Raw genomic sequence first — 26,899 nt, forward strand, 5'->3', positions numbered from 1 at the left:
TTATAACACAATAGTATAAACCAAGAGCTAGAAACTTAAAATCCAAAGACGGTCAAATCCTAACTGAACAAGCAGAAATAATGAATAGATGCAAAGAACATTTCCAGGGAGTTCAACACAACCAGGATTTAGAAGTGCCCTACTGGAATACGATGAATCAGCAGGATAATGAAAACATATTAGTTGATGCACCAATATACGAAGAAGTGGAGACAGTAATTAAAAACTTTAAAAAGATGAAAGCACCAGGAAATGACAATATGAACAGTGAACTTATACAAGCAGCTGGAAAAGAAATGTATCGTAGAATACATAAACTTATAATTAATATATGGAATCGAGAACAAATGCCAAATGATTGGAACATAGCACTAGTGTGCCCTATACTTAAAAAAGGAGATAAAACAGTCTGTGAAAATTATAGAGGCATATCACTATTAAACAACCTATATAAAATACTTGCAGCAATAATTAACATCAGACTAACTGATTATGCTGAAGACATTATAGGAGAGTATCAAAGTGGATTTAGGAACAATAGAAGTACTACAGATAACATCCTGATGATGCGTTTGATTTTTGAGAAATGCTATGAATATGATATGTTTTGTTTATTGATTTCAAACAAGCCTTCGACTCAATATATAGACCAACAATATTACAAAGGTTACAAGAAATTGGAATACCAAATAAATTAGTAAGATTAATCCGAATGACAATTCAAAACACCAGAGCCTCAGTTAAAATTGAAAATGCAAGATCGGACTTTTTCGATGTCATGACAGGAGTCCGCCAAGGAGATCCTCTTTCAGCAACATTATTTAATTTAGTTTTGGACTCGGTGATTAAAAAATTAGATGTGAGAGGAGACATCAGTACTAGACTAAAACAAGTCACAACATATGCTGATGATGTAGCTATTGTAGCAAGAACTAAGAAAGCTCTTTCAGAAACGTTTCTAAGTCTAGTAGAGGAAGCTGCAAGAGTAGGACTACAAATTATTGAAAAGAAAACTAAATACATGAATATTAATAGAACAAACATGAATAATAATAGATCAATATTAATAAATAATTACTCCTTTGAATGTGTTAGTAATTTTACATACCTTGGATCTACACTTAATGAAAACAATAAAATAGAATCCGAAATAGATGAAAGAATAAATAAAGGTAATAAGGCCTATTATGCAAATGTATCCCTGTTAAAATCGAAACTTCTGAAACGAAATAAAAAATCAAAATATATCTTACTATGATAAGACCAGTGGTTACATATGCTGCTGAAACCTGGACCCTAACATAGAAAGATAGAAACAAACTAAGTATATTTGAGAGACAAATTTTAAGGAAGATCTTTGGCCCGGTACAGATAGAACGTGATATATGGAGAATAAGAAATAATGTGGAATTAGAAAAATTAATCAATGGTGCAGACATTATAAGATATATTAAAAGTCAAAGAATTAAATCGTTAGGCCACATACAAAGAATGGATAACATGAGAACTATAAAACGTATACTAGAATGGAAACCTATGGGAAGGCGACCAATTGGAAGACCTAGGATGAGATGGATTGAAGATGTATGCGAAGATTTAAGGATTCTCAAAGTTAGAAATTGGAAAGAAATGGCAAAGAAGAGGAAAGATTGGAACGATTTGTCTGAGAAAGCTAAAACCCACAAAGGGTTGTGATGCTAATGGAAGAAGAAGATCATATGCTGAAATTGATGAAAGGGACACCCACACCACACCCAGGATTCGAACCCAGGGCCCCCGACGTCGTATCGCCCTGTGCTAACCACTCCGCCACGGAGGTCAGCACATTCCCCCATTTATTTATTTATTTTACCTAAAGTTTCAGATACAATATTGAATGACCTTTTTACACTGAAACAGTAACAGCAGGAAAACAACAATAACAACAAGAACAAAATAGGGTACAAGATGGCACTGAAAACAAATCAAAATTATACATACATCGTTAACAATTGTCTAAAACTTTGTTCTGGCAAGAATATGTCCACATTTGGAAGCAAGTTATTATATGAGCGAGAAAGCCTGTAGAAAAGAGACAGACCGCTGTAGAAGGGAGAGCCTTGTGGTGGGATTGTGAAAGAGCTCAACGTTGCGGGTTGGCCGTGTGGGGACGCGAAGATGAGATTTATTGAGCAGAAATTAGGATATAATTTTATCATCCATGATTTTGACAAAAAATCATGTCTGCTAATTCGCGACGAGTATGTAGTGGTAGGATATTGAAGACAGACATAATGTATGATTTTTGAAGGTGCCTCAGAGAAGGTATTCTGTGGCGAGCAATGGCGAGGAAAACGTTGAGAACAGAATCAATCCGGGAAAGATTTGTTTTTGAAGCCATGGTCCAGATAGGAGAGCAGTATTCAAGAATGAGGAAAGAGATTTGTAAAATATGCTGATGGATGATTGGTTTTGGATTTCAGTGAATGTGTATAGAATACCAAGAAGCCGCATTGCTCTTTTAGTAGTGTTTGTAATGTGCTCATTAAAGTTTAGTTTTTCGTCGATGATAACTCAGAGATCTTTTTGAGAGGAAACTTTTTTGATGGGATTGTTTTCAAGATAGTAAGCAGAATCGAGTTTGTTCCTTCTTAGGGAAATGGTGAGGCAGGAGCATTTCTTAGGATTCAATTGAAGTTTCCACTGGCGACACCACACAAGTAGTTCTATAAGAGCTTGCTGTAAGATTAAAGCATCGTGTTCTGATGAGATTTCTGTGAAGAGTTTACAGTCATCGGCAAACAGAAGTATATTTATAGGGAGAGAGGACAGTCTGTCGGGGAGATCATCCATGGAAAGAAGAAACAAATGTGGGCCTAAGACGCCCCCTTGGGGAACTCCAGACAAAGCGGGAAGAAAGCTGGAAGAGGTGCCAGGAAGGATAACACGCTGCTCTCGTGCACTCAGATAGTCTTGTAGTAAGGATAGAAATTTCCCATGGATGTTAAATCGGGATAGTAATTTATGAAGAAGGAGATTATGATTTATTTTATAGAAGGTTTTTGAAATGTCCAAATATATAACGTCAAGCTGGGAATTATTTGAGATAGACTGAGTAGCATGTGAAAGTAATACCGATAGATTGGTCAAGCAAGAGCTGCCTGGAAGAAAATTATGCTGAGCAGTATTTATGAGGGGAGATGTAAACTTTAGCAACCTGTTTTTAATTATTTTCTCACAGACAATGGAGAGAGGTGACAAAAGAGAGATCGGTCTGTATGAATTTGTGGAGTTTTTGTCTCCAGATTTATAGATAGGTACAATATTGGCACGTTCGAACAAGTCCGGAAACACATCTGTAGAAAAACACTTGTTAAGTAAAAGGCACAGAGGGTGGGCCAAGGAGGCGGCAGTTTTACGAAGAAAAATTGTCGGGATTCCATCTGGGGCTAAGGACCGGCGCAACGGCAAAGAGGAGAGGAGAGATTTTACTTCTTCAGGGGAGGTTTTAATCCAATAGAGAGTGTGTGAACTGACAGACTTGACTATAGGAAGAGATTCAGAAATTGTCTCCTAGGAGAAATTTTCATGAAAAAATAAATTAAAAAGATACGCTCTCTCATCTCCTACAGCGGTGGTAGAATTATGCACAATTTCCATCGGCACGCGCGGGTTCTGCTTTCTTGAATTGACTAACGAAAAGATCTTCTTTGAATCAGTCATACACTCTGATGTTAAGTTATTTACATAATCAATATACTTATTTTTGAGTGCCCCCGAATATCACAATGTTTTATAAGTGTGTTCATTGAGGTACTGTTTCCACAAGTTCCAAGCCTGTTTCTTGTTTGTTTTCCAAAATAAGAGTTAGTTCGTTATCAAAACAAACCGGGTATTTCGCAAAACGCACTTTCTTGGTGGGAACAAAGTAATTTATTGCAGCATGCAGAACTTCCACAAACATCTCCACGGCGTCGTTGATCTCTTCCTGTTCCGGCAGAACAGGCACCTAATGCTCGGCGAATTTATTTCCAGAGGGCTTTGCGCCACAGGCGGCGCGGTCCGTTCTGAGGTTGGAGGTTTTTGACCTTCTCAGTGGACGGGAGGTGACAGCGACATCGAGAGAGGCGTGGTCTGAGGGTAGCAAGTTCCGTTGTCGAGTTATCTCAATTTCGCACAGTGTTGCCAGCACATGGTCCAAATTACTTTCGCCTCGTGTTTTGTGCATTTTATGTTGTTTCAACCCAATGACGGGTATGAAAGTGTCGATAAACCATGTGTCATTTGAGCAATTTGCACTTCCGGTGGTTGGATTTTCCCAGTCAATTGAAAGATCGAAGTCGCCGCACAACAGAACATTTCCACACTTCACGGCTACCAACACCGAATCCCTGCAAGCTTCTAGGATATGCAGGGGAGAGTTTTTGTGCGGGCGGTAGTAGGCACCAAGAAGAAGTTTTTTTACCTTTCAGAATATTAAGTTTCACTCAAATTATTTCACAGGCTCGACTCAGATCACCACGTAGTTTACAGTTCCATTTCGTGTTTAAACAAATCAAATCATGACACCACCCCCACGTTGATTTATACGGTCATTTCTAAAAATATTAAAGTGGTTGGCGAACGGAAGTTCAGCGTCACTCACAGTATCATTCAGCCAGGTCTCGCTAAAAACTAAAGAGTCATATTGTATTAATTAAGGTTTATAGCACAATCAGAGAGCTTGTTCTTTATGCTTTGTATATTCTGATAATAGACAGGGAAAGTTTCATTTGATTTGAGGGGCCGGGGTCATCGCACACGAGCGCGAGGCACAGCAGGTGAAAGTGCCGGGCGACGGTTTGCTTATCTCGTGGTTGCTCCCCACGGCTGCGGACAGTACAGGTACACATCCAGCTGTAGGAAATAAAAAGCTCCTATTTCTCAGGTTCCGTGCATCAAACTTGGAGTCAATACTCAACACTGACACACTAGGAAGCTGTTCTCCACAAATACGACGTTGAATCACACAAATATAGCAAAGCACCAGAAGAACAATGACACCGTTTGCGGAGAGGAGAAACGTGCACCGAGTACGATCCGCCATCTTGATCTTATGTACTAATTAACTTATTCTCTAGCCTTCTTAAACCCGAAGGTGTGTGGCTGCAGCAACAAAAGCCTTCCATATGTCCCTATCCTGGGCAAGATCAATCCAATCTTTTCCATTCTGACCAATTTCCTTCAGGCCCACCTCAACGTTATGCCTCCATCTTAGCTTTCCTACAGGTCTCTTACCATCAGGTTTCCCAACAAGAATCCTGTAAACTCTTATTGCCTCTCCCACTCATGCCACATGGCCTGCCCATCTAAGTCTTCTTGACTAAATTATTCTAATAATATCCTCACAAGAATACATATTATGCAGATCTACATTATGTAGCCTTCTCCATTCACCTGTCTCCTTATCCCTTTTAGGTCCAAATATTTTCCTAAGGATTTTATTTTCAAATACTCTTAACTATGTTCCACTTTTAATCATGGACGAAGTTTCACATCCATATATTATTACAGACTAAATTACTGTTTCGTATGTTTATAACTTTTTGTTTCCTCATACATGTTTAAGTTATTTAATATCGAAGCTCTTAACTTTCTTCGTCACGCTCTCTTGTTACAGAGCGTTGCTACGGGATTGAAATCTCCACGCGAAGTGAAAGAACGACATGAGGCATCTCCTGAATCTCCCGAAGATATGTTTCCAAGCCACTTAACCCGGCCTGGACCCTTGAGTGTTGTAAAACGCAACGTGTACTGTAACAAGCTCCCGGAAACTTCAGTTCGTAAGACTATCTCCTCTCGCTTCCTTCCCCCCTTTTCTCTTCTTTTTCTATCTCGCCCGCGACGCATCCTCGAGCTTTCCAGAGGATCTTGTACGACTTCCACACTTCTCAACTGCTCAAGAGAGAGAAGGCACCTCGACCCTCGAATGGTCAGAATTGTATTGAATGCGGAGCAAATCTCTTGACAAGAAATTACATATTTATTTCTAGAATGAACTGTTGTTATATGCTGCTAAACATGAAACATTGCATTCTATATTAACATTCGCAATGTAACAATGTATTAGTTAAACTCCTTATGTACAGAGCGATCGAAAACTCCCCGCACTCAAAAGTCTGAGAATTTCTTGATTGTATGAACATGTCAGCGTTAGTAACACTATCTTGAAACACATACAAACATATTGTAAAGTAAATGTGAGTAATATTGTAATATCTGAGGTCAATAACACACTGACAAGACAGCAAACCACTTTCTTCGTCTTGAAATACACAAAATGAATATTGAAACTAAATTTGAAATAAGCATACACTGGTGTCGGATCATCGGGATATAAGACATCTAAATTTCTCTTTGATAATACTTTTCTCAAAATATGCTTCCAACAAAGCGATTCGCTGTGTGCGCGTAAAAGGCATTGTGATTGTGCTTCTCGCACGAAGGACTGTACGGCCCGCTTTAGACGAAATCATTTTCCTTAGCATTTTTCTTAACATTTATTCCATGGCCAAAAATATACCGTGTAAACTGAGAAATCTTATGGCATTTCAGATGCCATGGCATATTGAATGGCATTTCTCAAGGATAGGCTCGGTCCGTAGCATTTTTCGTAGCGTAACCAATCAGAGGCGAGCTCTAGGTCATGAGTGCCGTTGTAATGGCGGCCGCGTGAGATGTAAACAACGTAACACTTCACACTTTTAAACGACGATAACTATTCAACCGAGAGGAATATCGCTTCGTATTAAATGGTTTTAGGTAGAGAAGAATGGAGCTGATTAAATACATAATTTACAACGTTTGTATGGACGAATATTTTAACTTTTCCAATTGTAAACACCGTGCACACAGCATTGACGGTGTAACTCGGCGTGCCTTTCGTGCTGTATGTATTGTAATTGAAACAGCTAACCGAAATGTTCCATAAAATGCTTTCGTGTAAAGTACTCTCTGCTATAAGATTGTTGGAAGCATTTACATAGCATTTATGCTAGCAAAAATGTTAAAGGAAATGCTTTCGTCTAAAGCCGACTTCAGAGAGGCACTGCTCTAAAAGTGCCTTCCCCGTGGCGCAGCGGCAGCGTCGTCGCCTTGTAATCAAGGGGTCCCGGGTTCGATACCCGGTGGAGGCACAAGTGGTTCGGATCCCACTTTAAACTGTAGGTCCAGTCCCGATTAGCCTTACTGTGCATAAAGTGGACTTAAAACACCAACTCAAACCAAACTGCTCTAAACATAAACTCGTCCTTCAAGGTCATGGCAATCCCTACTGACAAGGTTGCCAACTCATCCATCCAGATATATGCCTTAGTAGCTTGTTTTAGAAGTATGATTGCGGGAATTTTCGAAAGCTCTGTATATTATTAGGTTATGCCTAATCCAAAATTAGTGCGCAAAATAGCACTATTGTGTTGATTTAAAATGTATATTACGAATTTCATTATCAAAAGCATTCAAATACTTCAAGACAGTTGTGAAATTTTAATTCTATGTGATGTTAAAACACACCATAAAGTGTATCTGTATATAAGGCAGAATAATCTAATTGGTATGTATTATGAGAGTATGTCCCGTTATGTCTATCAATTCCGGAGTACTGAAGACTTACGCTGTACAGCTGTTTAGACTATCCTTTTCCTATTCTAGATTTCAGAACCAGAACTAAAAACAAAACATATTCTAGGAATTAACATTCGATTCATCTAGGAAAGTACGGCAAAAAATATAGTTCTTCTAATTTAAAAATAATACTTAAGCCGTTTTAGTAATAATCAAGGCGAGGAGGAAAATAGAACAATTTTCTTAGAATTTCCGTGACATGATTTTAGGAAAAATGGAATATCCGTTTCCAATTCTAGAATTTCAGAACCCGGACTAAAAACCAAACTTATTGTAGGAATTAACATTCGATTCATCTACGAAAGTTCGGCAAATAATATAGTTCTTCTAATTAAAAAATAATACTTAGGCTGTTTTAGTAATAATCAAGGTGAGGAGGAAAATAGTACAATTTTCTTAGAATTTCATGATATGATTTTTGGAAAATGAACACAACTTAGGAAGATGTAGTTTATTACACATTCCTCCTGCCATCTACCGGCCACATTTTAAATTTCATTATTGATAAGCTGGTTCTCGTTTAATCTAGAATACATGTCAAGAAAAGAAATATATTAAAAGGGAAATGTACTTACAAGATAGATTTCTTTCCAATGTCGTCCTCCTTTTCCAAAACTGACGATAAGGCTGTTCGTACGTCATCATTCTGAAACGAAAAGTGAAATATTTAATTTATAAATTGTCTCAAGTGGTCAAATCTTTTAGGCGTGAAATTAGGTTGAAATGTGGTGGAAAGAAGATAAGTTGCTCGAGCTGTCTTCTACCAGGGTAAATAGAGCTATGATATATTGACTCACGTAATTTGTGTCACCACAAATGTAAAGTGAGTAGTGGAAGCAGGAATGTCACAAGAAAGGGAGGCAATTTCTCGCTAGAACTCTTTCGCCATTGTCACATGTAAATAAAGGCACCGTTTTATCCAAGAGAGTTCGGTTTCTTAGTCCGTTTCCCGATTTCTTTGGAAAGTAAAACGGGACGCCAAAATGTATATTTTTGTAACAATGTCTTATCGGTATAGAATTACTGCAACAGTACACCTTCTCTACTATTACTATGAACTGTGGCATTGTTGGGTAGAAATTATTTCATACTTCAAAGTCAACAATGTGCCATACTCCAATTTATTAAAGGTAGTGATTGCTGCTATAGAGGAACCACAAGGAAAGAAACCTGCGCAGAATCTCATCGCGCTGGCGGGTAGGGGAAAGGACAGGGGGAAGGAGCTTTTCAGCGCGGCCACGTCAGTGTTGCCAGACCTATTGATTTCTCGGTAGAATTCCTTAATAAACTATTCCTATGGAACCTCCAACGGCCTGCTCAAAAACACGTCTCCTGCTCATCTTACTTGAACATGGAGGGGAGATGTAGAGTGGATTAGGGGGACAAAAGCTTTGATAAATGTTCAGTCGGAGTAGTGCAGGTTGGGGAGTTCAACGCCCGAAAATGGGGCTCGGTGGGGCTCGCAGTGTTGCCAGCTCCTTACTCGAAAAAATCACCAAGGTTTTTGTCTTGGTCTAACCTAACCTAAAGCAAGGAGCTGGCAACACTGCTTGAGAGTTCTGCAACCGGAAGTGGGGCTCGCAGTGTTGCCAACACCTACTCGAAAAAATCACCAAGGTTTTTGTTTTGGTCTAACCTAACCTAAAGCAAGGAGCTGGCAATCTTGCTTGAGGCTTGCCTTACAGTGCATAAAGCAAGGTTGCCAACCTACTGGTACTTTTGCTATAGCTTTTTACAAAAAGGAGAGAGAGAGGGAAGAGTTAAACAACCGACAGCTGCCAACACCTACCTACAGCCTTTTTTTTCTTGGTCTAACCTAACCCAAAGCAAGGAGCTGGCAACCTTGCTTGAGGCTTGCCTTACAGTGCATAAAGCAAGGTTGCCAACCTACTAGTATTTTTGCCATAGCTTTTTACAAAAAGAGAGAGGAGAGAGAGAGGGAAGAGTTAAACAACCGACAGCGCTGCCAATACCTTACTCGAAAAAATCACCAAGATTTTTTTCTTGGTCTAACCTAACCTAAAGCAAGGAGCTGGCAATCTTGCTTGAGGCTTGCCTTACAGTGCATAAAGCAAGGTTGCCAACCTACTGGTACTTTTGCTATAGCTTTTTACAAAAAGGAGAGAGAGAGGGAAGAGTTAAACAACCGACAGCTGCCAACACCTACCTACAGCCTTTTTTTTCTTGGTCTAACCTAACCCAAAGCAAGGAGCTGGCAACCTTGCTTGAGGCTTGCCTTACAGTGCATAAAGCAAGGTTGCCAACCTACTAGTATTTTTGCCATAGCTTTTTACAAAAAGAGAGAGGAGAGAGAGAGGGAAGAGTTAAACAACCGACAGCGCTGCCAATACCTTACTCGAAAAAATCACCAAGATTTTTTTCTTGGTCTAACCTAACCTAAAGCGGGGATTACGAGTTAACTAAAAAAAACCTGCAACTAGAGAGAGTTGGCAACACACACACGCTGTTGTAAGAGAGATGGATGACTGGGAGGGGGCAGCATTTCTGGCTATTCACAGTGGCGGATGTACTTCCTGTTTTTTTTAAAAAGCTAACAATAATAATGGAATTTCATGCTGACAGAGCGGATTTCTACTAGTCCACGTTGTTAACCTACATATTACTCCTCGACTAATAAAACTAGAAGCTCGAGGGCATTAACATTAGACCGTCACAGACTTTCATATTACCCATCACTGATGCCGCCAGAACCAAGTTTCCTGCTTCTATTCATAAACCAAAAAAAAAAAAAAAAGACGGGGAGGGGAAGAGAGACATGTACACGCTTCCGTCGCTATTTTATAACAACTAGGGGGAGTGGGGCGGGAGGCGGACATGTAACGGGAGATCACACAAGCGAGCTTCCTTTATTCTGACTAATAAAGCATTATTCTACTCTGTGAGCTGCAAGAAGAACATTGTGAGCTGCAAGAAGAACATTGTGATTGTGATTGAAATTAACTAACGTGAGTAAAAAAAAAATATACTAATGGGCAATAAAATCTGAAGAAGATTCGTGTCTAGCAAAAAATAAACTAAATAGAATTACACATGCATACAATATTTATTGTGCTTTTTTCTATCTACAATCATATTTTTCTTATATATTTTTTTAAATTTTTTTACAGGGTTTATTAAAGCACATATTTGAGGAAAACAACGCCACCCATATATAAATAAACCCCCTCAAACTAACACTAATTAGAATTAGCCTACAAAATTTTTCTCGTAAGGCATTTTTTTGTAAACACTCTACCACCAATAGATCACATAAATAAACATACCCCCCCAAAAAAAATGCGCTCCATGAAAAGTTGTCCTGTGTGCAAAACAAGCATATCAAGCAGAAATTTTGCAAGACATTGTCGTACCTGCGTGCCAGGCAAGCATTTGGCTGCCACTGAACTATGTTCCGGATGCAATAAACAGATCACAATTGCGTATGCCAAGAATCATAAGTTTAATTGTCTAAGCAAAAATACATCTGGGGCCCAGCCTTCGACCTCCACCAAGAGGAAGGCAGAAGCAGCCTCCATCAATGCACCATCCGCCAAACGTGTCAAGCCTGTGGCGAAAACAAACCAGACTGCTTTCGAGCGGTTGTTAGAGGACTTTGTCCTCACTTCGGAGGGCTCATGCGACGTGCGTAGCTTTTTGGAGAACGTGCAAGCCAAAATTATTTCCATCCTCGGTGATGCGCTTGCAACGCACTCCACCAAATTCTACGCATCGCTACGTTGCCAGTACAAGAAGCCGTCTGATGAAATTTACAGCTTCTGCCACAACACCAAGGCGAAGACGCTGAATCTGGCGGATGTCGACAACCTCGAGGTCATCTACAACCAGTTTGCCGATGAGCTGGTGGCGAAACAAGAAGAACATGAAGCTGAGGGCTCGGGGGGTTCGCTGTGTGGGGGGCCTCACGAACTGTGCGTCAAACTTTGCAAGTTTACGCCTCTCTCCGCCTCCAGCTACGTCCCCTTCCCACCTTCCATCGTGGCAAAGAAGGCTGTCCTGAACATTCAGAACAGTGACGCCAAGTGCTTCGTATGGTCGGTGCTTGCAGCTTTGCACCCTGTCCACTGGAAAAACCATCCACATCGAGTTAACCACTACCTACCCTACGAGTCGGAACTGGAAGTTGCGATGGTTGGGATCGACTATCCCGTAGAGGTCCCGGACATTCAAAAGTTCGAGGCTCGTGCGCGGTTGGCTATCAACGTTTACGGTCTCACTGACAAAAATGCGGTGTACCCTATTTGCGTGAGCGACGTAGACAACAATGATGCTCGAGAAATCCATCTCCTACTTATCAAGAACGAGACCCATCACCACTACACCCTCATTCGCTCGCTCTCCCGGTTGGTGTCGAGCCAAAAAAGCAAGCATCATGGTAGCATAGAAGTTTGTCGAAGGTGTCTGATTACTTTTGACAATCGAGAACAGCAGGATTATCAGCACATCAGAGGTCCCAACATCGCTGTCGAGAAGCTCGCTCGCCACAAGCCCTACTGTAGTAACAACGAGCCGGGTGTGGCAGTCTTGCCCGAACCTGGTGCCGTGGAGCGTTTCCACATGCACGGTGCTATGGTGGAGCACCCCGCTATCATCATCGCAGATTTCGAGGCCTTCCTCAAACCCCTGTCCACTTGCGATCCCGATCCCGAAGTTTCCTCCACCACCCCTTACCAACTCCACGAGGCATCCAGTTTCGCATACGTTGTGGTGCGACGTGACCAGCACATCGCCCCCGAGCCCTACGTGTACCGTGGCCCCGACGCAGCCAAACACTTCCTCGAAAGGATGGTTGTCGAGGCCAACGAGATAGGGGAGGTACTGTTGGCCCCCAAGTCTATGCTCCCACTGTCTCCCGACGATCAACGTAGACACGACGAGGCCATCGCTTGCCCTGTCTGCGTCAAGGAGTACACCGCCAACAACCGTAAAGTCCAACACCATGATCATTTTAACGGTAGGTATGTTGGTCCATGGTGCAACGGATGCAACCTCATGGCCCGGGACCCGCGCTTCATCCCTGTGTTTTTTCATAATGGCTCGGGATACGACTTCCACCATCTGGTGCCTCACTTTGGGTACGACGACATGCGAATCAACGTCCTGGCGCAGAACGAGGAGCGTTACATTAGCTTGAGCAAGTGGGTGCGAATCTCAGGATCACACTCTACCGTCGAGCTTCGCTTCCTCGACTCTCTGAGGTTCCTCCCGGCCAGCCTCGATGCTCTCGCAGGGAAGCTTAGCGACGAGCAAATGCTTATTACCTCCGGAAACTTTCCGAACTTGGACGCCGGCCTCTTCAAGCGTAAGGGGGTCTATCCCTACGAATACATCACAGACCCTTCCAAGTTCGCAGAGACGTCGCTACCTCCCCAGGCGAAGTTCTACAGTCAGCTACGAGGCTCGAACATCACCGACGAAGAATATCACCATGCCCAGTCCATGTGGCGTGAGCTGGGCTGTCGAACTCTCGGTGACTACCACGACGCCTACCTCAGACTTGATGTGACGCTCCTCGCCGACGTGTTCCAGACGTTCCGTGCGACCGCAATAAAGATCTACCAGCTGGACCCCGCCTACTTCTATAGTCTCCCCGGACTGGCGTGGTCAGCCATGTTTCTGGTGACGAAGATCGAGCTGGAGCTTCTTTCGGACGTGAACATGGTGCTGTTTGTGGAACGTGCCGTGCGGGGTGGAATGGTCCAGGTGTCGCAGCGACACTCGCACGCCAACAATCACCACATGGCCACCGGCTACGACCCCTCACAACCGTCCAGCTACATCATGTACACGGACGTCAATAACCTCTACGGATACTCCATGATGCAGCCACTCCCCTTTAGAGGCTTCGAGTGGGCTGACCCTTCCAACTTCGACATCGAAAGCTTCGACGATTCAGAACATGGGTTCTTCGCCGAGGTTGATCTGCAATTCTCCGAGAAGCTGCAGGATTTGTTCAGCGATCTTCCCCCTGCACCCGAGTTCAAGTGTCCACCCGATTCCAACCAGAAGAAGCTCGTCATGGATTTCGAGCCCAAGAAGAATTACGTCCTGCACTACCAGAATCTCCGGTGGTTGATGCAGCGAGGGGTCGCGGTCCACGCATTCACTGCATCCTCAAGTTCGAGCATTCTCCGTGGTTGCGTCCATATATTGAAGTCAACACCAAACACCGCACCGCAGCCACGTCCGAGCTTGATAAGGATTTCTTCAAGCTTATGAACAATGCGGTGTTCGGGAAAACCATGGAGAATGTACGGAATCGTGTAGATGTGAGGCTAATATCAAACAAAGCACAATGTCGCAGGCTCGTAGCAAACCCGTTATTCAAATCGAGGACCATTTATAATGAACAGCTTGCTCTGGTGCATATGAGGAAAAGCGAGGTGAAACTCAACAAGCCAATTTATGTTGGCGCCTCAGTATTAGACCTGAGCAAGCTGCACATGTTTCAAATATATTATGGGAAACTACGCCAGCACTATAACGACAATATTAGCCTACTCTACACGGACACGGACAGCTTGGTGTACCACGTTCGCACGGACGACGCGTACGGGGATATAGCCACAGTTCCATCTTTGGTTAACCTTTTCGACACCTCGGGCTATGCCCAGCAAAACAAGTACGGTATCCTGCCCCGCAACAAGAAGGTGCCTGGCAAACTCAAAGACGAGAAGGACGGTGATGTAATTCTCGAGTTTGCAGGTCCTCGCGCCAAGGCCTATGCCATCAAAGCCGAGGGCAGCGTTACCAAGAAGGCCAAGGGTGTCGGCAGACAGGTGGTTCGGGAGCATCTCACATTCGAGGACTTCGTCGATTGCCTCAAGACCAGGTCGTCGGTTCTAAGAGCAGAACAGCGCATCCAGAGCGTCGACCATGTGTTGACCACAAATAAAGTTAGAAAAATTGCGCTGGATCCCGATGACGATAAGAGGTGCGTCCTCGAGTGTGGTATTCACACATTGCCGTGGGGGCACTATCGCTTAGCAGAAAGCAAAACCTGCAACATATGTCCATCTTCAACAGAAGATTCATAAAAACAAAACAAAACAAAAAAAACACTTTGACTGTCATTACAAAAAAAACTTTGACCGTATTCTTAAATAACCAGCATGCCTATGAATTTGTTCGGTTTCAAAAAACAGATCATTATGGAAACCATACCAGATCATGAAGTCTTACCTTCCGTGTTACCTAAACTCAACGGTCTGTTGATCATTCACCTCAACAGCATTTGGACGAAACTGAATGACGATGTGGGCAAGATGTTTTATGTTTTTAATAACAATTTACATTTCTACGAAATTCCGATCGACGGGAAACTTCAAATCACCGTGAATCCGGAAAACGCAGGCGAAATCAAAATTTCTACCGGCAAGAACATTTTTCGAATCAAGCACGACAAGATGCTTTCTAACATTACGTACGATGTGTCTGCAGGAGATTATCTTTACATGGAACTCCTCGGAGATTACGACAAACTTATTCCTCTCTTCGTAGAATTACGAATCGTCTATCCTATTATAAATAACCGTTAACCAAAAATGCCTAACAACATTTTCGGCAACACCAAGCGTGTAGACCACGCAGAAGAGATTCTCATGTTGGACATTCGAGTTAAGAAGTTGAGGACCGATTTGATCGCTTTGCAGGAAACCTTAAACAAAAGTTTAGAGTCGGAAATCGCTACGCTCCAAACGCAATGTCTCGACCCCATTCTGAAAATCGATTCCGAACTGAAGACGCTGATAAAAAATTATGTCGACGTACCTTCTAACGACAACATTCAAAATATACAGTTGAGCGTGGATTCGCTTCAAAATGATTTGGCCAAATTACAGCAATTTCAATCGAAAAATGAAGATTTGGAAAAATTGAAACTCGAAATCGAAGAACGAACTTCCGCAATCGAAAAGAATTTCTCCGAACTTCAAACCGTGGTGAACGATATAGACGCAGAACGCTTGCATGTCGTCGTTTCCAAATTACAAGAAGAATTCACCAGCACGTTGGAAGAAATTAAATCCAAGTTACAGACTTTGGAAGATACTATGACAAACCTACCATCGTCGGACGAACTGCAGGTCATCGGTAAAAGCGTCGCGAACATAAAAATTCAATTGGAGGCCTATCAAGATTTCGAACACATTCAAACCACCATCGCTACGCTTCAGGCGTCCTTGGAATTGATCAACGAAGAAATTAAAAATATTCACGCTGAAGTGAGAGCGTTGACGAGCATTCAAGACACGTTGAGCACGGTTCAGCATAAAATCGAATATTTAGAAAATTTAAACGTCGAATCCAATCTTGCTCATTTTCATCACGTACTCGACAACATACAGGGTGACTTGGAATCGTTACGAACGAGCGTACCATCGAGCGAAGATTTGGAAAAATTGAAAACGGCGGTGACGGCACTATCCGAATCGAGCGACATCAAAAATTCATTGAGCGATCTCGAGAGTAGGGTGGCCAATCTCCCCACCTCCAAAGAATTGCACGCTTTGAAAAGGAACATATCTCGAATGCTGAAACGACTAGAAACGGAAACGGCGAACGTGGAACAGATTCGAGACGAAATTAGTTCGCTGGTGTCGACGCTGCCCACTTCGCAGAGCGTTGCCGACCTTCACACGCAGTTTACAGAGATGCGAAGGATCGTGAACGATCTTACCGAGAAGAGCTCGAAATTGAATCAAGTCGAGAACCTTCAGAACATCGTCGTCAACATCAGAGATCAAGTTGGAGTGCTGGAATCCACGCAGGAATCGACGCTGGCTTCTTTCGGTGCCAAGTTGCAAGAACTCAACGAAAACTACAAGCAGTTGAACGTGGAAGTGAAAATCAAACCGTCGTTTTCTGCCGTAACAGATACCATAGTCGAGCATTTGCTGCCCATCGAAAATAAACTCGGACAAGTTCACAGTAATCTGCTCGGCGTCGACACTAAATTCGCTAAACTGCATTCTCTGCAAGCCATCGAAATCAACAGCGTACCCAATCAACAGAGAATCTCCACGTTCGTCGAAGGTAACAAACTGTACATGTTACATCCTTATCATCCGTACTACAAGTTTCTCCTCGATGGCACGATTCAGATAAACGAATTTTCGTACTGGTCTCACGGTAGAAAAGCTAGCGTTCCCACCATGACTTTGATATCGAATCGTGGTGTCCAGAAAGCAGGAAACATTCCTCTGGCACGTTGGAACGAAACGCGCAACATATATGAAATACACGAAGACGAAGATCTCACCGTTTTCGACGTGAGTGCCGGCGATAAGCTGATCATTCAAAACACGAGCGAAGTGCCACCCTCTTTGAATCCCATCACGCTTGTGCTTCTCTTGAAACGTAATCTCTAAAAAAAATGTCTAGGCAAGCCATCGTCGAAGAATTGCATAAACCTGCACGCCGTAACTACGAACGTTTGGCTGTGGTAACCAAGGGCATCGACGACCTCTGGCAAAGTGACCTCGTGGAGATGAGTAGCGGCAATTTGAAAAACGTACATAAATTGAACAAGGCCAACAAGTACCTTCTCACCGTCATAGACACGTTTTCGAAATTCGCATGGGCTCTACCTTTGAAAGCCAAAACGGGAACATGCGTCACGGAAGCATTCAAATTAATTTTTCGCGAAAGCGGCGGCAGACGACCACGGTTTCTGCAAACAGACAACGGTAAAGAATTTTACAACGCCGTATTCCAAAAGTTTATTCAAAAACACAAGATTCAACATTATTCGACCTTCAGTCACATCAAAGCCAGCATCGTGGAAAGATTCAATCGAACCTTGAAAACACACATGTGGAAACGATTCACGCTTCGGGGAAATTACAAATGGGTCGACATCCTGCCGGAACTCGTCGACACCTATAATGAAACGGTACACAGAACGATAGGCATGAAGCCAGTTGACGTTACCAAGTCTGACGAGCAGCGTTTAATTTCTACCGTTTACTGTCCAAAGTACACACCCACGACAAAAAAAGCTAAATACAAAATTGGAGACCAGGTGAGAATCAGCAAATTCAAACGCACCTTCGAGAAGAGATTCACAAAAAATTGGAGCACGGAACTCTTTACGGTGGTTCGAGTTTTACCTGGAAACCGACACACGTATATAATAAAAGATAGTTGCGGCGAGATTTTGAAAGGAAGATTTTACGAAGAGGAACTCTCTAAAACGAAACACCCCGACACGTACCTCATCGAGAAAGTATTGCGTAGGAAAGGTGACAAACTGTTTGTCAAATTGCTGGGACTTCCGGAAAAGAGTTGGATCGACGCGGACGAAGTGATCTTGTGAGTACGTGGAACGTGGTGAAGCGTCTACCGGATCCGGAAAGTCAAACAAGAAAAAAAAAGAACGGTGAGTTGCTTCCCGACAGCATCCGCTGTCTGATCGTAGGTCCTTCGGGGTGTGGGAAAACGACACTGCTCGTGGACAATTTTCTCCTCGCACCGAATTGGTTAGATTGGAAGAACAGGCAACTGTACGTGTTCTCGAAAAGTTTGGAGCAATCCAAATACCAGCAACTGATGAAACTGTACGATGGTCTGGATATTGCAACGTTCGCCTCGGAAATAAAACCACTCGACGATTGTCGTGAAAATTCAGTTGTTGTGTTCGACGACGCCATCCTGGAAAATCAAAATGAAATTCGCAACTTTTTCACGCAAGGTCGTCACAAAGGAATGGATTGTTTTTACCTAGCTCAAACGTTTTCCAAAATTCCAAAACAGTTAGTGCGCGACATCGCTAATTTCATATGTTTGTTTCGTCAAGATCACACCAACCTCAAGCATGCGTACGATGACTACGTAGGCGGAGACATGAACTACAATCAATTTTCGGAAGGCTGCTGTTCTACTTGCTGGAACGGTGACGATTTCGGATTCGCGACGATCGACATGACGAGGAAACCCAACGACGGAAAATACAGAAACAAAATCAACGACTTTCTAAACGTTGCAACGTTGTGAGAAACAACGTGTATAAATAACGTCATGACGAAACGAAAAATCGAAGACGAAAATCTCAAGCTTCGCGATTACCTCGCGAAACGCTTCAAAGGTTGGAAATCCGAGAATCGTGGATTCTACGAAGAGAAGAAACGTCAGGATCAACCCGTGATCGATGCCATCAGCGGTCTAGGTAAAGAAATTAAAAGTGTCACGGAACAAAATAAAAATTTGATCAACGAACTCGTACCGCTCGCAGCTAAAAGTTACGCTGTACCCACGCCCATTTCGAGCATTCCTTCGACACCGTTCGAACTGAAGGATGCACCGGCACGACGTCGAGCCATTGGTAGCACATCTTCGGATAAAATCGAGTTGGGGCCTTTGGCACGAGACTACCTGAGTACGGGGAAATTCGACAAGGATGAAGTGTTCGGATTGTATCCTAGCATGGAAACCAACGAAGGCGGTGGTGTGGTGTGGAAGATTGGGAAATCGAAGGTGACCTTCGAAGGCAACTACATTAAAGTCAATTTAGGCGACAAGGATAGTTGGAACAGGTATCCGGGTACGGTGGGACTGTGGGAACTCGTCGCCAAAAAGCAGCCGAAAGATTACACCGACGAAGATTACCAAAGTTACAAGGAAATTCTGATCATGACGGATGCCTTGTACCAGAACAACGACGCCTCGCAGAATAGGGTGAAATCGAGCAGCGGCGAGAAGTACAGGAATCTCATCAAACCGATTTGGAACCAGGTCAAAACAGGCAGCGGCGTCAAACGCTACAACACGTTACCCAAAGAATTCGTTTGGGTGGACGACGTGAGGAAACTCGTGGACCGATTGTTGGTGATAGCCGGCGAAGAGAATGCAGGTAGCCGTAATTTCTACAACGAGAAGGTTGGCATCGTGGACATGATCAGCACGAAACTTTCCAACTTCATCGTGAACGACGACAAGGGCATAGGTTACCTGATCAAAATCATCAACACGCTGCCTCCGAAATTTTGGAACGTGGCCGAAGGAAAGGGACTCGTGAACGACATCATCAACAAGTTACCTTTTGAGATGCATTTACCTGGCTACCAGTACTGCGGACCGGGTACCAAACTCGAGAAAAGATTGGAGAGAGGAGACAAGGGTGTGAATCCGTTGGACGCGGCATGCAAAGATCACGACATTGCCTACAACACCACGCAGACGGATCTGGATGCACGTCACGAAGCAGACAAGAAATTGGAACATGCGGCTTTCGAAAGGTTCGTGAGCAGAGACGCATCGTTGGGTGAACGGGTCGCCGCACTGGGTACCACCATCGCCATGAACACAAAACAAAAATTGGGGTGGGGTATATAAATAACACAGTAAAAAAAAAAACATGGCTTGCATAACTGATTTGCCGCACGAACTACTATCTAAAATATTCAAAAAGGTAGTTAACGGAGATGTTAATAAACTTGTGATCATAGCTAGAACGACGCCGGCATTTCGCATGGGATGCGAAATAGTTCTCAAGGACCATCTTCGGGAGATCAGCGGCCTGAGGTGCGGTGATCTCGACACTCTTCTGTCGGCCGCGGGGGAGAAATTGAACGAGAGGTTGGACGAACTGCACGAGGCGAGGCAGGGAAGAAGACGATATACTGATGATTGGCGTAAGTCCAAACAGGAAACTGAAGAAATCATCACGCACATCATCGCGTTCTCCGAAGCACGAACTTTCTTCCTCTGTTAAAAAAATCTTCGATACAAATCGTGAAAAAAATATCTATAAATAACACACATCGTGAAAAAAAAAATAATCTTCGGTATATATAAATAACACACATCGTGAAAAAAAATTAAATTTCTCTAACACACACACTGAAAATTTCTCTTCTTCGATATGACAACTGAAAAAATAAGTGACCTCCAAGCATTAAAACAAATGCTAAATTTGTCAGTCGAGTATGTAAAAATTCAGGAATTGGAAGTCGACAAACCTTACACGATAACTTCCGGTTCAATCGTTTCTACCCAGTATGGTCCCAAGGTGTGTCTGTTGCTCAACGGACAATACAGTCTATTTTTACCAGATCGATATGCTATCATGTTATCCGACGAGAAGCTAGCTATCTTAATCGAGAACAAAACTCGAATCGTGTACAAGAGGACAAAAGAACTTCTTGGTAAGAAAACAAAGCATGTAATAGAATTTGTGTAACGGGGCTACGCGGAGTATATATAAAATAACATCTATTGAAAAAAAATCTCAGAACATTTATATATAAATAACATACCGTGAAAAAATAACACATAGAGCATCAACATGAAACCCAAGGGTGTCGTGTACCAGATACCATACTCCAATCTTAAAAATCTAGGTGCCCTCGATGGGTTACTTACCAAGAAACAACGCGAGAAGAAACGTTCTTGCTTGAGCAAAGGACACGGAATGAAATTGCTGCTCAGCACACCTCAATTGAAAAGATTGCAGCGTTCGCGGAAACAGCAAAAGATCGGAGGTTTCATATTCAGCATCCCGGCCATCCTAGCAGCATTCGGGGCCGTTGGAAGTTTGGCTGGCGGAAGTGCCGCCATCGCGAAAACCGTCATCGACTCGAAGAAGAACAAAGCGGAATTGGAAGAACAGAAACGTCACAACCTGGCCATGGAGAAGAAAGGGGGCAAGGGCATGACGAAAAAGTTTAAAAAAAAGAAACAACAGCACTTACCAACCGAGACATTGAATCTCTGATCGGACCGTTACAAATCAAACACTTCAGAGGAGTTTTCATGTCCGACTCGTTACCTTCAAGCGTTAAAAAAAGAGAATGCGGAGTAGTCAACTTGGACGGTCAAGAAAATCCAGGCACGCATTGGATATGTTACCACAAAAATGATGATAAAGCATTCGTTTTCGATTCTTTCGGAGGTGTTCCACCTACAAATTTAATTCATTATCTGAAAACGAACAAAACCTCTATATACTACAACGACGAACGCATTCAAAATTTCGGAGACGTGAACTGTGGTCATCTCTGCCTCTCCGTGCTCGCGTTTCTCTCTAAAATAAATAACCCTACGATCGAGGATTTCCAGAAATCATTGTGGAACCTCAAACAGCATCACTAGGATGGGCGTGTTCCATCTCACGAGCGAATCATCGATCTTGAAACTCACGCTGCACGACGACATCGTCTATCCTAAATCCGTGGCTCTGCGTGCATTCTACAGCATGTACCTCATACCTAATGTTACGCATCACAACAACAAAATTAGCGTCGGAAGCGAACACATCGTCGTCATGCCAGGCCAATACAATCTTTCCACTTTGCAAGCTCAGTTACCCAAAGGCACGTACCTTTCTCAAAATTCGGTCACTCACAGAGTGGAAATCCTATCCGCGACGGAGACCGTGGACCTGGGCACCATGGGAGAACTTTTAGGTTTCGAGAACGACACCAAACTCGAAGCTGGCATCAAGCACGTAGCAACCAACATTCCTAAATTCTTGGCCATAGAGACTCTGAACGTACACTGCAACGTGGCGGAAGGCATGATCACGAAATCTTCGGACGGATTATTAGGAAGTCACAAGCAGACGGGAATCATAGCCACTTTCAAACCAAGTTCCGAGTTCATGGAACCGATCATCTACACGCCCTCTTCGCCGATCTATTTTCCAGTATGTCGCAACCGCATAGACGACATAGAGTTGGTGGTGACGAACGAGAAAGGAGAGGTGGTGGATTTCGCAGGTGCCACTACGACGGCCATCGTGGAGATCAACATATAATAAATAACCATACATGTAAAATGGAGCAAATCGAAAGTTACGAATTGCAATCTTTCCCTCCCAACCGTCGCACGTTCGCCAATCTGAACGAAGCGAACAGGGAGATCGAATACGACGTGGACGTAGGCGACGGGTTCATTCATCCTCACAGAGCGGACCTCTATCTTCAATTCGACGTGGTGAAGAAGGAAAGCGGAGACGCGTTTCCCGCAGCAGCAAACTTGATACTCGTGGACAACTTCGTGCCTCACCTGTTCTCGCAGGTGGAGGTGAGGAAACACAACACCGTCATCGACAGAATAGATTATCCAGGCATCACGTCGACGGCGGTGGGAACGTTGAAATTATCCAAAACGGACGCAGCGTACTACCAGGCCGGGGGATTCGAAGCCGGGGCCAAAATATCGACGAGAAGTCACACGGTGCTTTTTCCCATGCGTCTGCTGCCTGGTTTCTTCTCGGACTACAAGGAGATCATGTGGAAGGGGGGACTGAGGATCACGTTTCGAAGAGCGGCCAACGACAACAACGCACTGATGCAATACGCTATTTTGGGTCCGGACGGCACCACGCCGATAGCCAACACTTTACCCGAAGCAGCAAAATGCGTCATCCGGAGCATGGAATTGAGAATGCCGGTGGTGGAATACGAAACGAATTACGCCCTCAAGTACAAAGCGGAGATCTTGAAAAGTCCGCAGGTGCCGATTCACTTTCACGGTTACCAGTGCGTACAGAAGGTGGCATCGGGAAGTCACATGGAATTTGACGTGACGCCGCAGTTCAACAACATACAGTTCGATATGCCAGATTTCGTCGTAGTGCTCTTTCAGACCGGGAGGGACAAGAATCAGGAAAAAGATTCCAGCAAGTTCGACGACTGCAAGATCAAGAACATTTATCTGAAGAACGGTAGGAACGAAGTGTTCCCGCGCGAGAATTACAACCTCGACATGACAAAAAACGATTACCTCAAACTTTACGAAGCGTTCTCGGCTTACAAACGCGTGACCGAGGGAAGCGTGGACATGTACTACACGCCCAGCGAATTCAAAGCACGGAGACCCATGACCGTCATCAACACATCTAAGAGAAAGAAGGTTGTGGTCAACGATCGAACCAACATCAAGGTCGTCTGCGAGTTCCACGATGCCTTGCCCGAGGATACCCTATGCAGTGTCATCCTGATTGCAGAGAAGTCTTTCGCCTACGACGTGAAGAACGAGAGGGTCACAGAGCAGTTTTAACAAGTTTTTAACATCTTTTCTTGCACAAATAAGAAATTTTTTGTACTAGCACAATCAGTTACAATAGCACAATACGAATTTCACTAGTTCAGATCAGTTACAAATGTCAATTTCATTAGTTATCAGTTACAATATCTTTTTTTTGCACTATAGCACGAGACAATCAGAAAATTTGCACAAAATTTGTTGTTGTTTTTACACGTGAAAATTAACAATAAAATTCTTTCTTTTTTTATCGTTTCAGATGCTGTCGAAACATCAAAAACACATACACACACTAGAAAAAAAAGCATGCAACTTTATTTGTAACACACACATATTCTCCATCTTCACCAAGAAAATATTATAATAAACATAATTATTTTTATCTATATCTCACAATAAAAATCTATATCCAAAAATATCACAACATCAAATAACACTAGAGTCGTTAGTACACGTTGCATGCATTACGGAGGTCCTCTGTAGAGTTTCATGGAAGTTTGAGAAAAAAAAAACACGTGAAACTCTACAGAGGTGCGGTTGTAGATAACCGCAGCCGTTAGAAAACCTTTTACTTTTTTGGTTGGGCACCACGCACCCCTGGCGAGGTTATATAGGGGCCAGGGATCCTAAAAAAAAAAACAACAATTATTATTTGTTTGCTTGCGTCACAATACGGAAAATAATAAGAGGCATACGCGCGCGCGCGCGCGCGTGTGTGTGTGTGGTACATCGTTCCCTCCCCGAGAGAGAGGTTTACGAAGGTCACGATATATAAACATTTGGTCCCGGACTTGGAAAATTACGATAAGATACACTCATCCTTCAAAAGATGAGAAGATGAGAGGATGAGAGGAGAGGTTTACGTAGGTCACGATATATAAACATTTGGTCCCAGACTTGGAAAATTACAATAAGGTGCACTCATCTTTCAAAAGATGAGAGGATGAGAGGATGAAAAAATAAGAGGATGAGAGGATGAGAGGATGAGAGGATGAGAAAATGAGAGGAGAGGTTTACGAAGATCACGATATATAAACATTTGGTCCCGGACTTGGAAAATTACGATAAGATGCACTCATCCTTCAAAAAATGAGAGGATGAGAGGATGAGAGGAGAGGTTTACGAAGGTCACGATATATAAACATTTGGTCCCGGACTTGGAAAATTACGATAAGGTGCACTCATATTTTTTGAAAGAAGAGGATGAGAGAATGAGAGGATGAGAGCGTGCGCGTGTGTATATGCCACATTGTTCCCCCAAGAGAGAGGTTTACGAAGGTCACGATATATAAACATTTGGCCCTGTTGATTCCAGCACTCCAACTTCATCTCTAATATTGACGACAATATTCTAAAGGTAGAGAGGATGAGAGGATGAGAGGATGAGAGGATGAGAGGATGAGAAGATGAGAGAATGAGAGAATAAGAGAATAAAAAAATAAGAGGATGAGAGGAGAGGTTTACGAAGGTCACGATATATAAACATTTGGTCCCGGACTTGGAAAATTACGATAAGGTGCACTCATCCTTCAAAAGATGAGAGGATGAGAAGATGAGAGGATGAGAGGAGAGGTTTACGAAGGTCACGATATATAAACATTTGGTCCCAGACTTGGAAAATTACGATAAGGTGCACTCATCTTTCAAAAATAAGAGGATGAGAGAATAAGAGGATGAGAGGATGAGAGGAAGATGAGAGGATGAGAGGAGGATGAGAGGAAGATGAGAGGATGAGAGGAGGATGAGAGGGATGAGAGGGATGAGAGGATGAGAGCTCATCTTTCACTCATCACTGCCTTTTTGTGCCCGTGAAACATCGTCAGCGCAATAAATAAGGCGCGGAACGGGGAGAGAAAGTGAGTTTTTCAGGTTTTTGTGGTCGTTTGGTCAAGAAATCAAAGTTGTCGTGGGAGTCACATTTGTGACCTACTAGTCGGTAAAGAAAAATCTCATTCCATCTCACTGTTTTATTGTATTGGTGGGTACAAAACAGGGGCGTAAATAGCATCAGGAACCATTGAAAATTCCCTTAGTGTAATTTTAGGCGTATATATATATATATATATATATATACATATATATATATATACACACACACACACACACTACCGACAGAAAGTTTAAGACCACTAGGAAAAAATGCCAGAAATCAGTAGAAATGAATATATTTCGTAATTAATGTACAAGAAACAGATGTAAGAATCTTCTTGGCAATATACAAACATAGGTACATCCACTATACATACTAATGTCACCTCATATGTTGCTTTCATCAATATGTTCGCCATGGGCCTTAATGACAGCAGCGCAAACACGTGGCATGCGCTCCAATAGTTTTTCCAGATATGATGGTTGAATGTTACGCCAGGCATCGTTGATGACTTCCCGTAGCTGTTGAGTGTTGCTGGGTACCTTCTTCCTGATGTCCCTATCGATTTGGTCCCATAGCAGTTCAATTGGTGAAAGATCAGCAGACTGTGGTGGCCACATCATGAGAACTAATGCCCCTTCTGTTGCCTTGCGTTCCAAATACCGCGTGCACAATTTGGATGTATGTTTGGGATCATTATCTTGTTGAAAAATAAACCCATTACCAACAAGAAGACAACCAGAGGGGATGGCATGGTGCACCAATATCTGATGATACCCTTCTTTTACCAATGTTCCCTGAATTTTATGAAGGTCTCCCGTCTGGTTTCCGGCAAAACATCCCCACACCATTACACTTCCACCCCCATGTTTCACTGTGGGAACAAGACACTCTTCTTTCATTCTCTCCCCGACCTTTCGACGCACAAAGGTTCGCCTATTGCTACCAAATAATTCACATTTGGATTCGTCGGTCCGGAGTACCCGTTTCCAGTTATCCACTGTCCAACCTTGGTGCGTTTTAGCCGAGGCCAATCGTTTAGTCTTGTTCACATGTCGTAACAATGGCTTTACAGGAGCTAATCTGCCATGCAGCCTTTCATCACGCAACCTATTCTTCACCGTTGACACAGACACAGGCGTCACTCTGCTGTTATTCAGGGAAGCAGGGATGACTGGTGCTGTTAGGCACCTGTTCCGTTTGCTAGTTACTGTAATATATCTATCGTCAGCTGCAGACGTTACACGAGCTCTTCCACTACCTGCACGGTCAGCATGACTGTTGGTTTTATGGTATCTGTCCAATGCACAATGAACACCAGTCTTGGAAATATTCAGTTTTCTTGCTATTTCGCATTCCAAATAACCTTCATTTTTCAGTGCACAT

At 43.0% G+C, this 26,899-nt stretch overlaps 1 protein-coding gene across 1 annotated transcript in view; it reads right to left on the reverse strand.

The window, feature by feature from the left end:
• Positions 1 to 26,899, reverse strand: part of Gycalpha99B (guanylate cyclase 1 soluble subunit alpha 2) — a 533,625-nt gene that overhangs the window by 337,784 nt on the left and 168,942 nt on the right. Inside the window, exon 2 of the mRNA XM_083130599.1 lies at positions 8,217 to 8,287. Coding sequence (XP_082986725.1) covers positions 8,217 to 8,287 — 71 coding nt within the window. The remainder of the gene's footprint in view (positions 1 to 8,216; positions 8,288 to 26,899) is intronic.

The sequence above is a fragment of the Lepisma saccharinum genome, chromosome 10 (assembly GCF_977018435.1).
Source record: "Lepisma saccharinum chromosome 10, izLepSacc3.1, whole genome shotgun sequence".
Classification (NCBI taxonomy): Eukaryota; Metazoa; Arthropoda; class Insecta; order Zygentoma; family Lepismatidae; genus Lepisma; species Lepisma saccharinum.